Genomic DNA, 15,599 nt, shown 5'->3' with positions numbered 1-15,599 from the left:
GTCAGCTCCCAGCCAGGGGATTTTCCCCCCGAGGCAAACTCCGCTCCGTGCATTCCTCTCTTGCCATTATGGATGCAGCTGTTTCGATGCACTGCTATCGATGCGCTGCCGAAGCGCGCAGAAGGTGTTAGTACGCCTGTCATTATAGTGCGGACTTTCCATAGCATAGAAAATCGCTACGTTTCAATTTGTGTAACTGAACTTGTTTTATATCACTGGTCATATAAACCTATGTAAACAGGAAAAACGCGGAAGAGTTTGGTCGCATCTAACTACAGCCCCAAAAAATACCATTGGCCATACTGAGCCTAGCTACATTGCTAACAGGAGTGACGGCGCGTCTGACTGCGTCTGACTGACTGGGAGGTCGCGCAAAGCTCGGACAAGTACGGAGCAGCTCGTCTCAATTCAGATAAGAGCATATTTCATTATGGAAGTACGGTGGACTGTTCCTTTAAATAGATTCTATATTTTTGGTCCATCCATGACATATTACTAAAGTAGCCTATTTACTGTTGTTGATGTGGGTCACTTGCTGTTACACAATTCACTTTCTCATACCAGGAGCGCTGAAAGGAACAAGTATTATTCCCTACCTTTTTCACCAAGTCAATTTGAGGCGTTGGTCTACCCTGCTGTTTAATTTTAATTTTTTCCTCAAAAGGAAGACTGGCAAATGGCTTCGCCAAAATTAAATCAGCAATGCTTGGCATTCGTGTGCAGCTTTCTTGCTAGCTGACTAGCCCCCTCAAGTTCAGTCACTCAAATAAACGAAATTTCTGGAACTAAGATAGCAAACTTGACAACACTATATTTGCACTTTATTTACAATGAAAATATATGCAAACTAAAAAAGCTGGTAGAAACCGTATGTAATGAATGAAATCGAAATGTAAGCTGATCTCTTACAATACACCACAGCACTTGCGAATCCACATGGGACTGAACTGAAATTCACCGCTGCCTGTCTATATTTGAAACGAGCTGTCAATCAAAGAAAATATCCGGCCGCTTTCACCAATCACCAGTCTCCTCGCGGAAGCTGCCATGCCCCTCCCACTGTGAGGCTCAGAGTCCGTGGGCGGGCATTTTCGCAGTGTTTGTCCAATAACCGTCTTGCATTTTGAGATTGAAAAGCGCATAGCTCCCAAATGCCATTGAAGTCCACTGAGGCTGGGAGTCCGTGAGACTCCGTGGGCGGGCGTTTTCGCAGTATTTGTCCAATAATCTTCTTGCATTTTGAGATTGAAAAACGCATAGCTCCCAAATACCATTGAAGTCCACTGAGGCTGGGCTGCATCGCGCTGTCACGAGGGGGAAAAACTCACGCACACATTAGGCGAACTGGGGAAAGTTATAATGGAATGATTTCGCACTGTAGTTGGGTTGAGCACATATATTTCTATGATTCTGGATCTGAAATAGCAATGTTATAAGGTCGGCTATAACATAAGCCTAGCGCAATTCATCCTACACGATGTTCCTCATTTTTAAAGGAGGCTGAGCCTCCCTCGTTGTCTTAGAGCAATCGCCCGTGAACTCATGGTTATGTTTAGTGAAATTAAGAGCATTTCCACACTCACAATGTGATGAGACCTCATATGATTGCTACTCAACAGCTGTAGGTGAGACTAATCAAGAGAAAAGGCTTTAATTTGCTAGGGAGCATGATGTTTGGACTCTGGAGAAATGGAAAAAGATCATATAGTTTGATAAGTCCAGATTCACCTTTTTCCTGAGGGATGGGTGTGTCAGGGTAAGAAGGGAAGCACATGAAGTGATGCATCCATCATGCTTAGCGGCTAATAAACAAGCCTCTGGAGGCAGTGTTATGATCTGCGCTTGCTTCAGTTGTTCAGGTTGAGGATCTGCAATGTTATGGGGCAATAAAATAAAGACAGTTCAGTGTTTCCCCTAGAAAATGTTTGAAGGTGCGGTGGCAAGACCTACGCTCAGACGTCCCACCCCAGTATGAGGATAAAAACAGCCAACAGCACAGAAGGCTATACATAGATTAATCCATCGGTCATGACTTTAGCCCACAACATGCCAGCACATAACTGTGCAGAATAAAATGCTAAAACAGCCAACAGTACACAACAAAAGCACCTCGGTAGTAGGCTAACTCAACTTAAACAACTTGCTTGTATCAGTACCAATGCAGTATAGAAACATTGAAAACAGAGGAAGCAGTGCACTCGGCGGTGCTAATAGAAGTAACCAATGACTTACCCTTAAAACTTCTCAAAGGCCTGCCTGCGTCTGTCATTGGCCTGCACGAACTCCTATGTGATGGCTGTCATGTCAGTTTGTTCCAGAATGTCACGGTGAATATGGCAGTTCATCAAGTCATTCAGTCTCTTTTGTGTCATTGTGGATCGGAGGTATGATTTAAGTCGACGAAGTGTGGAAAACGAACACACTGCTGATGCCGAGGGCACGAAGGCCAAAAGCCAGGGCACCGAGGCCATAAAATAAAACAATGATTTTAAGTTCATGTCTATAATGAATTTAATTTAAGGACTAATGACTCTTCTGAGGAAGATTGGAGTCCCGGTCAAAACTATCAAGCAGGTAAAGAAACATCTACAATATTATGTCTGAAGATAAGAAAATATTGAACACATCTAAACTTATCAATTCATCACTCACTTCAAAAATTGTAAAACTTAAACCTATATCCTCCCATAATTTCGTTCAATTGACACCGAATGTGCAAGAGCATCTTCAGACTGTACTACTACGCAGATTTTTGATTAATCAAAATTGAGCCTGGAGCACATCAAAACGTTTGACTGTAAATGGAACATATACTAGCATGCAGGCTACTGATTAACCCATAAGAGCCCAGACCGATTTCTCAATCAAGGAAAATTATTGAGGAAATAAAATGAACTAAATAGACGACAAAGAAAACATTTCTGACCTTTTATTTTTTAAAATAGCACTTTCATGTCTCAAGATCTGAAATATTAAATTGCAAATTTGCAGAACACTGCAACACTATTACACTGTTAACCTGAAAGTTCATTCAATGCAAACAGTTTGAGTAAATGCCACTTTTGAAGATTAGTTTTATTGCATTACTTAAACAGTATGAGTATATGAAGAGTATGAGACAGTCATTGGGTGTATTCATTTTTGTAATTTAAACAAACTAAAACTATCCTGTTTTACCTCAGGCCACAGTGCTGCCCTGTTGTGATTGGCTCAAAACTCAAGACAAGTTGAGTTGATGGCTACAGAGGAAGTTGCGCCATTTTCTAATTTACACAGAGCAATTTAAGGTCTTTGCACTTTTGACAGCAAGCTAATTAGCATGTTACCGGCTACAGTCGGTACTCAGCATGTTAAAAGTGGGTCAATGTTGTAACGACATAACGCTACTGTACAAGCAATGCTTATTTAGCGGTAACAAACTTAAGCCCTATACAGTATGTTGAAATTCCTATCTTATTCGTTCGTTAATTTATCACACAGTCTTACCTCAGTCAACTTCTTCCCTCCTTCTGTGAAAATTCAAGGTCTCAGACGTGGACACAAGTGGGCGGGAGATGCGTTTGATTAAGTCTCCTGATTGGCTGGTGATAGATTGGTGTCATTATAGCGCGTCGGAGCGGTTCATGCCAGGCTTGAGTCCGCTCAACGTAAAAAAATATTGGTTTAGCCTATTTTTTTTTAAATAATCTTCAAAAATAATTTTCAAAAAATTACCCGGGCCACGGCCCCCTTCAGGAATTCGTGAAGGTGCGGCGGCAAAAATCAAGGTGCGGCGGCCCGCCGCAGCCAATTGTACATAGCGGAAACACTGCAGTTGATGACTTGAATGTACTGAATGACCAGGTTATAACATCAATGGATTTTTTTTTTTTTCTTTCCTGATGGCATGGGCATAAAATTAGGGCTCAGATTATGGAAGAGTGGTTCAGGAAGCATGAGGAATCATTTTCACATGTGACTTGGCCACCACTGAATCCCAACCTTAACCCCATTGTGAATCTTTGGGGTGCTGGAGAAGACTTTACACAGTGGTTTGATTCTCCCATTCTCAACACAAAATCTTGGTGAAAAAATAATATAACTCTGAGCTGCAATAAATGTGACACTGCAAAAAATTATCGAAACAATGCCACAATGAATGCATGCTGTAATCAAAGCTAAAGGTGGTCCAACCAAATATTTGTGTGTGAGACCTTTTTTTGGCAGGGCAGTGTATTAACTGCATTTGTATCCATCATTTGACTCTTCCTGACACTACGTAGCAAGCAAAACCATAAGTGTATTAAGTCAATGAAAGAACTTTGTTTGGGAAACCATGGTGGGGCAACAAAAATGTTAAAAATATACATCATTTCCATGTTGAATGGGGCAACAAATTTGTTTTGACAGTGGTGAAAAGTGGCTGTCTGCCAAGCACAAGAAGCCCCTTCACCAAAGGTGAGTTTTTAAAAGAAACAGAGACTGTCACCTTTGACATATTATTTATTGACTTTAAAAACAAAGAAGAAAACTTAAACAAGGCAATCAAATGGTCCGCTTTGTCCAGCAATGGTATCTGAAGAATGCAGAGATGCCTACTAGTACGGATTGGCCATGTTTTGTACGGAAAAGTTACGTAAATACGATGTTACGGCAAACAGTGTTATTCTGTACGGAATTATTATAAAGTCTTAAATTCCAGTGAGTTGTTTTTAAATGTCCAAGCGACTTTTTCAATCCATGCGCGATTCATGGCTAGGCTATTTATTTTTACGACAACCACACATGCTGTGTGTGACATGCGCAGATTCCGCACATGCTGTGTGTGACATGCGCAGATTCCGCACATTTGTTCGCGCTATTTTCGAAACGGTAGAATGGCCGTGCATTACACCCAGTCAAAAGGGCAATGGATACGCGCACTGCAAACTGTGTAGAACTGACATTAACATCACTCATGGTGGTCGCGATGACTGCACGCGGCATGTCAACTACAAAAAAAACATATGGAGTATGCTGAAATGGCAAGTCAGGCGGAAAGTAAATCTGGGGGTATCCAGCAGTTTTTTACGAAATCTGTGGATGAAAAGACACGGAACATGACACGTGCTGAAGCAGTGATGGTTGACCTGTGCTTGGAGCTGAACTTGCCAATTAGTGCCATGAAATGTGAGTTAAACTTATTCAGTTTCTTTTTACATGTATGATTTTTATTCACTGAAATATCAAACACTGGCTGTACTTCTTTAATTCAAAGTCTTTTCAGTGTTGCAAATGTACATGTAGTATGATCAAAAACAGAATTTTATGATTAGTGCTGTTGGGGATTGTGGCAAAATGTTGATCATTCCACTGTTTTAAATACAATTATAAATGCCATTTTATTCAATGTCTCTTCTGAAGCATTATGCTGAAGTATTTATATATTGGGACATTAAGATAACAATGTCGGACTCTTTGGCATGAAATAAGAAATTTGTTTTAAATTTTATTAGAATCCGTTAACAGGTAGAACATTTTACCAGGCAATATAATACTTTTGAGGAGTTACATTCAATACCAATGATTGGTAGTCAACCGTAATGTCTGCAAACAGGGAACACTATTGTATTTATAAAAATGTGATATATTGTATGCTCTAGAAATTTGTTGAGTGGAAATTCAGTTGAGATGGCTGCTCGCATTTTGTTTATTCAATTCACACAAAACAGTTCTTTTTAATAATTTAAATGTTAAACATGTTATATACCTCTTTATAATGGAAATGCACATAAATTAATGTTACTGAAAGTCATTCCAAAATACTGAAAAATGTTTTCAAGAATACTGAAATTCAAAATTTGGGGTAGGAATCTCTGAGAATGCCATTGTTATCCCAGGGCATTTCTAATTACGTTCTCAAGTATTTACAAATGCTTCCCAAGTACTGCACAAGTCTGATTGATAGACACCTGAACAACTGCATTAGGCTGGCAGTCTTCACCTATACTCCAAATTACAAGGTACTGACTAAATGAGTTCTGGCACAACCACCACACTGATTAAATGTCGAAATATTACCACTGTTTCACATATGATTTGAAACGTCTGCTCTAACTGTGAATGTTTCAGAGGAAATCCAGTCCACCATGTCAGCCTGGCAGCAGGGGTTGGTACGCTGTGCATCAGGGTACTGGGTTTACTGTTTCAGCATCTGTATAGGCCTGTCTCACTTGCCAAGTAAGCAGAGGAGCACTACACTTATGGTTATGGGGCACCAGACCTGGTCACTGTGGGGCAACTTAAGACTGCACCAGCTGTTGCACATTCATCTTCCATTGGATCCTGTAATACTGAGTCCAGAGGTTGAAGTATGTCCTTAGATTGTATGTGTTCACTAATTTCTGCCCTGATACTCTCTGTTATGAGCATCTCTCCTTAAAACCTTGCTGTATGGTGAGGTGGCTAATGCTTTCTGCTGACAAGGACATCCCCAACAACATTTCAATGATGTCTTCAAAAGGAAGCTTAAAGCCTTGGATATCAACCTGGATAATTGGGAAGCAATTGCTAGCGACAGATCCCAGTGGTGCATAGCACTGAACAGAGGGTGCCAAGCCTCTTGGGAAGCCTATATGTTATTTCTGCAAAAGAGACACTCCAAGCAAAAAGCAGTTCATCACTCATAATGTGATCAGCTGTAAGAACTGTGCATGTTGTATGAACATGTGTTAACAAGTTTCTGTTCTTATCGTTTCCTATTGATATTTGAACTGCATAACTGTGCCACTGTGATGACTGAATCCTGTACTGGTAGATTAACCACTTTACTGTTCATAAAGTAAAATGGCACTACCCTTGGTGGGCTTGTTTCTTTTGGCAACTTAGTGTAGTAGATATGACATTACATTAGATGGCATTTAGCAGATCCTTTTATCCAGAGCAATGTACAATGAGTGCAAAAGTCAGGCACATGAAGTGCTGAACTTCTAGACAAGAAAGTTCTAGTGCCAACTGAATAAGTGACAACACTACCTAGTGTAACATGCTGTTGAAATATCAATACTCACACAGCCAAGCAAGCAAACCAACCACACAAAGTATAACTAAATGGAGAACTCAAAACAGCTAACCCCAGGCTGGACTGTACACAGCCTGGGTTGGTCTAGACCGAAATGCAGTTACACAGTAGGCAGGGAAGAAGGGGAGAGGTGCAACCTGAAGAGGTGAGTCTTCAATCTGTACTTGAAGGTGGTCAGGGTGTCTGCACTTCAGACCTCAGCGGGAAGGTCATTCCACCAATGGGGAACCAGGACAGACAGTAGTCTTGAGTGGGCTTGGCAGGAGTGGAGAGGAGGAGGCACCAGGCAGCCAGTAGTAGTGAAGCATAAGGATCTGGCTGGTATGTAGGGGTGGATCATACTCGGGAGGTATGCTGGCCCTAACACCTTGGTTCAGATTTTGACTTCCAAAGTTGAGGGCCCCTGTTCTATCATAAACCACAACTTGTTAAAAAGCCTTCCAATTTAATAGGTTGTATTAAACATTTGAAGGCAAATTGCAGAGTAATTTGACAGTATATTCACAACAGTTGTGATTTATTCAACTATACTCTCCGCCTGGGTTTCCTTGAGTCTCTGGTTTTCTCCCACCACCAAACATGCCAGTAGATGGGTTAGTGAGGATAATTTGTCCCTAGTTGCGAATGTGTGTGCATGGTCCTCTGTGATTAACTGGTGTCTCAACTTCATTGTTTCTTTACTTTCTGTTTATTTCCTGTTTTAAATTAACATAAAACCTCATATTTTCAGTGGTGGTCATGATCTACAGCTCTGGAAAAAAAAAATAAGAAACCACTTAATTTTTTTTTTCTTCAATCAGCATCTCTATGTATGGCAGCCATTTCATTCAAGTGTCTGTGCTGGAATTCCAACACAAGTACACCTCATTTTACTTAATGGCATACTGATTAGTTGATTACCTGATCCACATCTTATTTAACAAGTAAAAGTATTTTTAAAAAATGCCATGGTCATCACTATGCTCTTGACACATTTGGATGGGAAAAAAGTGTTAGTAGTACCTTAAATTTAATTGGAATCCAAAAATATTGATTTCATAGTGTGAAAAGAGTTAAAAAGAAAAGTTTTGAGTGAGAAAAAGACTGGTTCAATTCTGGCTTTACGAGGAGAGGGAGTGTCAGGTTGCTTCAGCCTTCAAAATTTCAAAGATGGCAGTTCATAAGACAAAGGTCAAGCAAGCAGACATTGGGGACAACAAAGTTCCAGACTGGCAAAGAGTGAAAACAACTCTCCACTGACCAGGATTATCATCAACTCCTTCAAATGTCACTCAACAACCATAGGATGACATCAAGTGGCCTACAAAAAGAATGATAAATGGCAGCTGTGGTTAATTGCATGTCAAGGACAGTTTGAAACAAGTTTCTCTGGGTGGGGTTGAAGTCATGCAAAGCGAGAAAAGAGCCCTTCAGCAAAGAAGAACCATGCTGAGTTTTGCTAAAGATCAGAAGGATTGGACTGCAGAGGACTGGAGTAAGGTCATTTTCTCCGAGTCCATTTTTCAGCTTTTCCTGTGACTTGTTCATCCAGTGGTTAGCCAGAGACCTCAAGAGGCCTACAAGCTGCAGTGTCTCGCACCCATTTCAAAATTTGGTGATGATCTGGGGGTGCTTCAACAAGGCTGGAATGGGGCAGATTTTTGTTTGTGAAGGACACATGAATCAAGCCATATACAAGGTTATCCTGGATGAAAACTTGTTTCCTTCTGCTCTGACTATGTTCCATAACTCTGAGGATTGGGTTTTCCAGCAGGAAAGTGCTCCATGCCAGACAGCCAAGGTGTGGATAGAGGACCACCGATCAAGACCCTGTCATGGCCAGTCCAATCTCCAGATGTGAATCCCACTGAAAACCTCTGGAATGTGACCAAGAGGAAGATGGATGGTCACAAGCCATTAAACAAAGCTGAGCTTATTGAATTTTTGCATCAGGAGTGGCATACTGTCAGCAAAGAGCAATTTGGTCCAGAGAATGTCAAGACACATGAAAGCTATGATTAAATATCAAGGTTATTTCATGAAATATTGATTTATGAATTCATCCTCAGTTCAAACATTTGTATTGTTTGGTTGAAAGTTGGATATAATCTTGATTTCTATGCATTATTCAAGGTCTGAAAATATTTAATCTTTTTGTCATATTGACCAGTTGTCATTTTCTGTAATTATATGCTTTATGCGACAATATTTTTTTGTCGGAATTTGGGGGAAAGGTTGTCGGAAGTTGGAATAAAATGAAAATGTTCATGTTCCTCAGACACATACATCTAAATCATAAACCCTGAGAAGCTGATAATTTTGCAGTGGTCTATTTTTTTCCAAAGCTGTTTATTGTGAACACATGCACCACTTTAATAAGAACACCTTTACACACACACACACACACAGTATTATTCATCTAATACACCAATCATGTGGCAGCAGTGCAGTGTTTAAAATCATGCAAATATGAGCCACGACCTTCAGGCAATGTTCACGTCAAACATCAGATTGAACAAAAATAGAAAAAAAAATGTGGTCGGTGTGACTTTAGGCATGCCAATGATTGTTTGTACCAGATGGGTGAGCTTGAGTATTTCAGCAAACACTGATCCCCTGGGCATTTCACACACACAACAGTCTCTAGAGTTTACATGGAATTATAGAAATAAATAAAATCTGGTGTGCAGAGGGTTTGCAGGCTGAAACAACTTGTCGACGAGACGGATCAGAGGAGAGTGACCAGAATGTTATGAGCTGACAGGAAGTATAGAGTGACTCAAATAAGCATTCTGTACAACTCTGGTGAGCAGAAAAGCATCTCAGACTGCACAACACATTAAACCTTGAGGTGGATGTGCTACAGCAGCAAACTACAACATCAAGAGTAAAGAGAGATTACATGAGTTACTATATCCTTTCTGGCAGGTTGACCCAATCCACCCATTTTCCTGTGACAAGACACCTGTTAACTGAAAACCATTCCAGGTGACTACCTCATGAAGCTGGTAATACCAACAATGTGCAAAGCTGTCAAGGTAAACACAGGCTACTTTGAAGAAACTAAAATATGAGAGTAATGACAAAGTTTAATCTAATCTAATATTTTGTTTTTGGAACACTTTTTTTATCACATAGTTCCATATGATGTGCCATAGTTTTGATGTTTTCAGTATTGTTCTACAATGTAGAACATATTCAAAATACAGAAAAAAAATATTTGAATGAGTAATGTGTATGCACATTTAAATTAGATTATTAGTATTTTCCCATTATATGCTGTTTGGTATTCTTTTCTGGTATGAGTAGAATAATGTAACACTTTGGTGCAAATAAGCACAAAAGGAGACCAAAGCTTGAAGCTAAAATCGCAAATATTTCAACTGCAGTAGTGAATTTACCAGGTGCACTGACATAGGCAGGTATAAATGCAAGCCACACTGCACAAAATATTAACATACTAAAAGTAATGAATTTAGCCTCGTTAAAATTTCCAGGCAATTTACGAGCCAGAAAGGCCAAAATGAAACACAAACAGGCCAACATGCCAATATAGCCAAGCACACACCAGAAGGCCAGCTCAGATCCCACCCTGCAGTCTAAAATGATCTTAGAGTGCTGATACTGAGTGTTTTTATAGGGGAATGGAGGGGAGGATATGAGCCATGCAGCACAGATGATCACCTGGACTACGGTGCAACTGAAGATGATGATCCTCTGCTGTGTAGGCCTGAGCCATTTCATCATATTATTTCCAGGCTGGGTGGCTGTGAAAACAGCAAGAACCACTAAGGTTTTACCCAGGATGCAGGAAATGCAGAGTGAGAAAGTGATGCTGAAAGCAGTGTGGCGCAGCATGCATGACCAGGATGTGGGCTCGCCAATAAAAATCAGTGCACATAGGAAACACAAGGTCAAGGAGAACAGGATGAAGAAACTCAGTTCTGAGTTATTCATATGCACAATTGGAGTGTTTCTGTGATAATGAAAGACTGCAAATACAGCTAAAGTGACACAGGCCCCAACAACAGCAATAACTGTCAGTGTTAACCCAATTGCATCGTAGGAAAGGAACTCAATGACCTTGGGAATACATGCTGTTCCATCAGTGTTGGACCAATAATCTTCAGGACAGACCATGCAGTCTACTGAATCTTTAGAAAACAAGCAGAAAAATACTATTTAGTATTGACATCTAAACAGTTATTTGTGATTTTGGATATATGTGAGTTTCCTCTTAAAAATTTGATGAAGCCAACTGACCTGTCTGATTACTAATCTTCCCACTGTCACATAGTACACAGTCAAAGCAGCATAAAGGCTCCCCTGGACGGACCGCTTTCCGAGATCCCGGAGGGCAGCTGTTACTACAAACAGAGACTGGCACCTGAAGACCAAAAAAAAAAAAACAGAGGTCAGGAAAGCTCTGCACACACTATAATCATAAAATAATAAGTAACAAGATATAATGAAGGTTGGTAGAAGTATATATTTAATTCATTGTCATGAACAAATGTCAAATCTGGGCAAAGAAAAAACAACACACACACATTTACCTCTGCCAACTTTGTTGGAGGAGGTGATGTTTTCACCTCTATTTGTTTGTGTGCCTGTTCCTAAAGTTCAAAAGTACTGGACAGATTTTGATAAAATTTTGATGAAAGGTAAAACTTAGATTTTGATGCAATTTTGGGCCGGTATGTGAACATGCTAAACATCTGCATATTGTAATATGTGGCTTGTCGGAGATATACACTCTAGTGAGGGTCCCTCTAGACTTGTCTCTTTGAGCATGCATATTCCTGTTTGTAAAACAGGAAAAAATAACTGTGTATTAAAATTAACTTTAGATTTTTGGCTACTAAATTCTATATTCCTTCTATTTCTTCAAGTGCATCCAAGTCACTGAAAGTTTTTCAGGATTCAAAGTAGTATTCTTTTGCTTCTTACATAGAGAAGCCTCATCCAGGTCTCATCTGAGGTCTGCGTGCTTTGAAGCAACTTACCTCCACTTCACCCTACAGAACTTCAACAGTTGGTTTCTCATGTACTGAACTACATTCTGAGAGCAGCTTGCCTCAGTCTTGTCTCTGGCCCATGTGATAGCTGTGTCATAAATGACCAACTCACTCCCAGCTTCTCGAGCACCATCATAGATGCCCACTGTAACCAGCTCAATATTGCCAGCTGTGCCCTTCTGCCAGTTGATCAAGTCATAGGACGGGATCGAGTCACCATTCATATCAAAGTTGACTGTCTCACCTGAGAGAGTAAATGAGACTTCTTGCAGGTAATGCTGGAGCTATGAACACAAATAAGAAATGCAGATGAAGAGCAATATTATGATACACTATAATTCATCTCTGTAATTGAAATATAATTGAATATAATTTTTTTTTTTTTTATTGTGACAATAGACAGAATGACCTGCACCTGCCATGGATAGACTTGAGTGCTGTCAGCACACATGGAGTCACTGAATGGGCCATTTCCAGGTTTACAGGAAATGAGATTGTGGAGGGAATGAGCAATAGCATACACGCCTTTGTAGACATTATAAGCAATGCGAGGACTAGATGTGTTCATGTAGGCAGAGTGTTGCTTGTTGAGTGTCTCTTGTCCAGTGCAGAGGGGCAGCTGCATACTATGGGTCAAAGAGGAAAGCGGAGAGCACCCATACAGAGCACCCCACAATTCCTGCACCAGAGTGTTGGACGGGTACAACTGTGGATTCACTGTTATAATATAGTCTTTCAGCTTTGGAATATATCCCTGCCGTATCCCAAAGCCAATTGTGCCTCCCAGGAAAGGGTAGTACTCACTTCCTGTGAACACTGAAGCTGTTACCCAGGCCTCACTGGCAATCCACTGAATTCCAGTAATATTCAGTTTCATATAGTCTTTCAGAAAGGGTGTGAGCTCTCCTTCAGCTGAAAACACCACCACCACCCGAGCACTGGAGCTGTTCATGACACGGATGATCTCTATTGCTCTCTGGCTGTCATAGAGCAGGGGAATCATCTCCTGATAAGACACACACACACTTGTGTCCTCCAGCTCACTAAGCAGTCCCTGCAGGGCAGAGCGCCCATATGCATGGTCACCTCTAAGCACACCCACCCAGGTCCAGTTAAAATGTATCAGCAGCTTGGCAATCGCTTTCATCTGGTACGTGTCACTGGGGATGACCCTAAAGAAAGTGGGAAATTCTCGCCTGTCACTGAGACAGTCACATGTTGAGGAGTAGCTTATCTGAAATAAAAAATGGACAAAATTAACAATGAAAAGTAGAGCTGTGACTTGTATAGCAGATATTATTTCATGAACAGTCATCTTTAGAATCCAAATGAGATGATTGTTGAATTTTAAAGTACTGGATATTGCAAAAGTGTTTCACTTGTTTTTATACTCTTTCCAAACACACAGCCAAATATGTGAACATGCATATATATTTCTCTCGCACATATATGGCAATAATCAATTAATTAAGACTATGGCAGTTACGTGCATTAACAAATAAAACAATTCTTCAATGAAAAAAGATTTCATATACCATTGGAATCCTGAAAGGCCGTAAAATTCTAGACACCACAATAGATTGAGCTGACCCAGCTTCACCAATAATGGCCAACATTGGGCTAGCATTTGAACACATTGGCCTGTCTGCTTCCATTGGTCCATTCATAACAGCCAGAGCTGCTCTCTGACCAGTTAATGGATGTCTACAGGAATCAAATATTTTATAACCAAGAGTGTGGTTAGGTAGCAGCTCACTGCTGTTGTTAATTTCCTCCACAGCAAGTTTCATAGTCAGAGCCCAACGGAAAGCTCTGGGATTAAGCCTGAATAAAGAAAGAATGAACATCAGAATGAGAATGCTCAGCTACATTCCTAAAAACTGGTGAGGCATAATTTGCAGTATATTGTATAGTCCCGATTCCAATTTATATCCAACACTTTAAGTTTTTTTTTTTTAAGAACAAATTCCTTTAATTTCAGTTAGAAAAATAATTCCATGTTTTCCACAGTTGTATTACGACATTCATACCCATTACATTGCACTGGTCCTGGTTTGTATGTGCAGTTTAGATCTGGCATTTCCTGACTGTGATGCAATGGAAAAATGCCACCAATGACAAAGTCTCCATCAGCCATGAATCCTGGCTCAAAATTATTCTGCAGAGTGCACTGAGGTTCCAAAGTTGCACTGAAGGTGGAAAAGCAGAGTACAAGGATCCACAGACATAGGAGAGTCATCTTCAGCAATGAACGGCTATTCCGTTACAGTGTGGCTAGACTGGGCAGGCAGCTCTATTTTATATGTCACTCATAGGCTGGCTCCCAGTCTAGTCATGTGTCACAGTCACATGTTGTCATGGCATTACCCACAAAAGTATTGCTACTTGATTTTCTATCCTCTGCATATCACTACAATTGCTTGGATTGTGTGTGTGTGTGTGTGTGTGTGTGTGTGTGTGTGTATTTTAAAATGAGATACTATTTGTGGAATGTATATATTGTTGTATAGTTTACAAAATGTATGTTTCTTCACATTTCTTAAGTTGTTAAATATGTTGCAATAGCCGACAAATGAACATGTGGATGTTTTGTAATATCTTGTTCTTTTAACTTAAAATTGTTTTGCAAGTATCCCATTTTGTTAAAAGTACTTCAGTTAACAATTAAATGTATTTCCATGATAATATTTCCATTAAATATTAATTCCATCTTCTCAAAAGTGTTTTAATGTTTATTGTAGATGTCCTTATGAACATAATAATAATAATAATAATAATAATAATAATTTACAACTGCCAGGCAATTAAAAAGTAGTTTACTACAAATAAAAACACCACCCTACATACCATATGAACTAAAGAAAAAATATTTTGGTGCCTTCCCTTTTTTTTTCCAGGTTTGACTAAAATGATGTACAGTAATACTTTGGAGCAAATATGCACAAAAGGAGGCCTAGAGGATAAGATATAAATGCCTGCCTCACTACTCAAAAAAAAAGTAACAATATTCATATATTTCATGTCATTAAAATTTTCAGGCAACCTACGGGCCAGAAGGCCAAAATGAAACACAAACAGGCTAAGATGCCAAAATAGCCGAGTACACATCAGAAAGCCAGCTAATATCCCATCCTGCAATCTAGAATGATCTTAGAGTGCTTGTACTGTGTGTTTTTATAGTGGAATGGAGGAGAGGATAAGAGACATGCAGCACAAATGATCACCGGGACCAGGGTGCACATAAAGATAATGATCATATGCTGTGTAGGCCTGAGCCATTTCATCACTTTATTTCCAAGCTGGGAGGCTGTGAAAACAGCAAGAACCATGCAGGTTTTTCCCAGGATGCAGGACCTGCAGCATGAGAAGCTAATGCTGAAAGCAGTGTGGCGACGCATGCATGATCAGGAAGTGGGCTCCCCAATAAAGATCAAAGCACACAGGAAACATAGGGTCCTCGATGGGAAGAGAGTTCCTCAATGATGCAAGAATATTGCTAGCACAGGTATTGTCAGACAAGACCCCCCTCTAGCCATCACCATCAAGATGAGAAATATAAATCT

General features: G+C 40.1%; 1 protein-coding gene across 1 annotated transcript in view; it reads right to left on the bottom strand.

Moving 5' to 3' along the window:
- Nucleotides 1-10,276: 10,276 nt before the first annotated feature.
- The window catches only part of LOC132888393 (extracellular calcium-sensing receptor-like), a 32,015-nt gene continuing 26,692 nt past the window's right edge, over nt 10,277-15,599 (bottom strand). The window contains exons 2-7 of the mRNA XM_060924445.1: nt 14,067-14,225; nt 13,572-13,860; nt 12,452-13,270; nt 12,096-12,320; nt 11,282-11,405; nt 10,277-11,172 (exon numbers count right to left, since the gene is read on the bottom strand). Coding sequence (XP_060780428.1) covers nt 10,277-11,172; nt 11,282-11,405; nt 12,096-12,320; nt 12,452-13,270; nt 13,572-13,860; nt 14,067-14,225 — 2,512 coding nt within the window. The remainder of the gene's footprint in view (nt 11,173-11,281; nt 11,406-12,095; nt 12,321-12,451; nt 13,271-13,571; nt 13,861-14,066; nt 14,226-15,599) is intronic.

The sequence above is a fragment of the Neoarius graeffei genome, chromosome 6 (assembly GCF_027579695.1).
Source record: "Neoarius graeffei isolate fNeoGra1 chromosome 6, fNeoGra1.pri, whole genome shotgun sequence".
NCBI lineage: Eukaryota > Metazoa > Chordata > Actinopteri > Siluriformes > Ariidae > Neoarius > Neoarius graeffei.
Note: the sequence above shows the minus strand (reverse complement) of the source record. Positions and strands in the feature narration are given on the sequence as shown.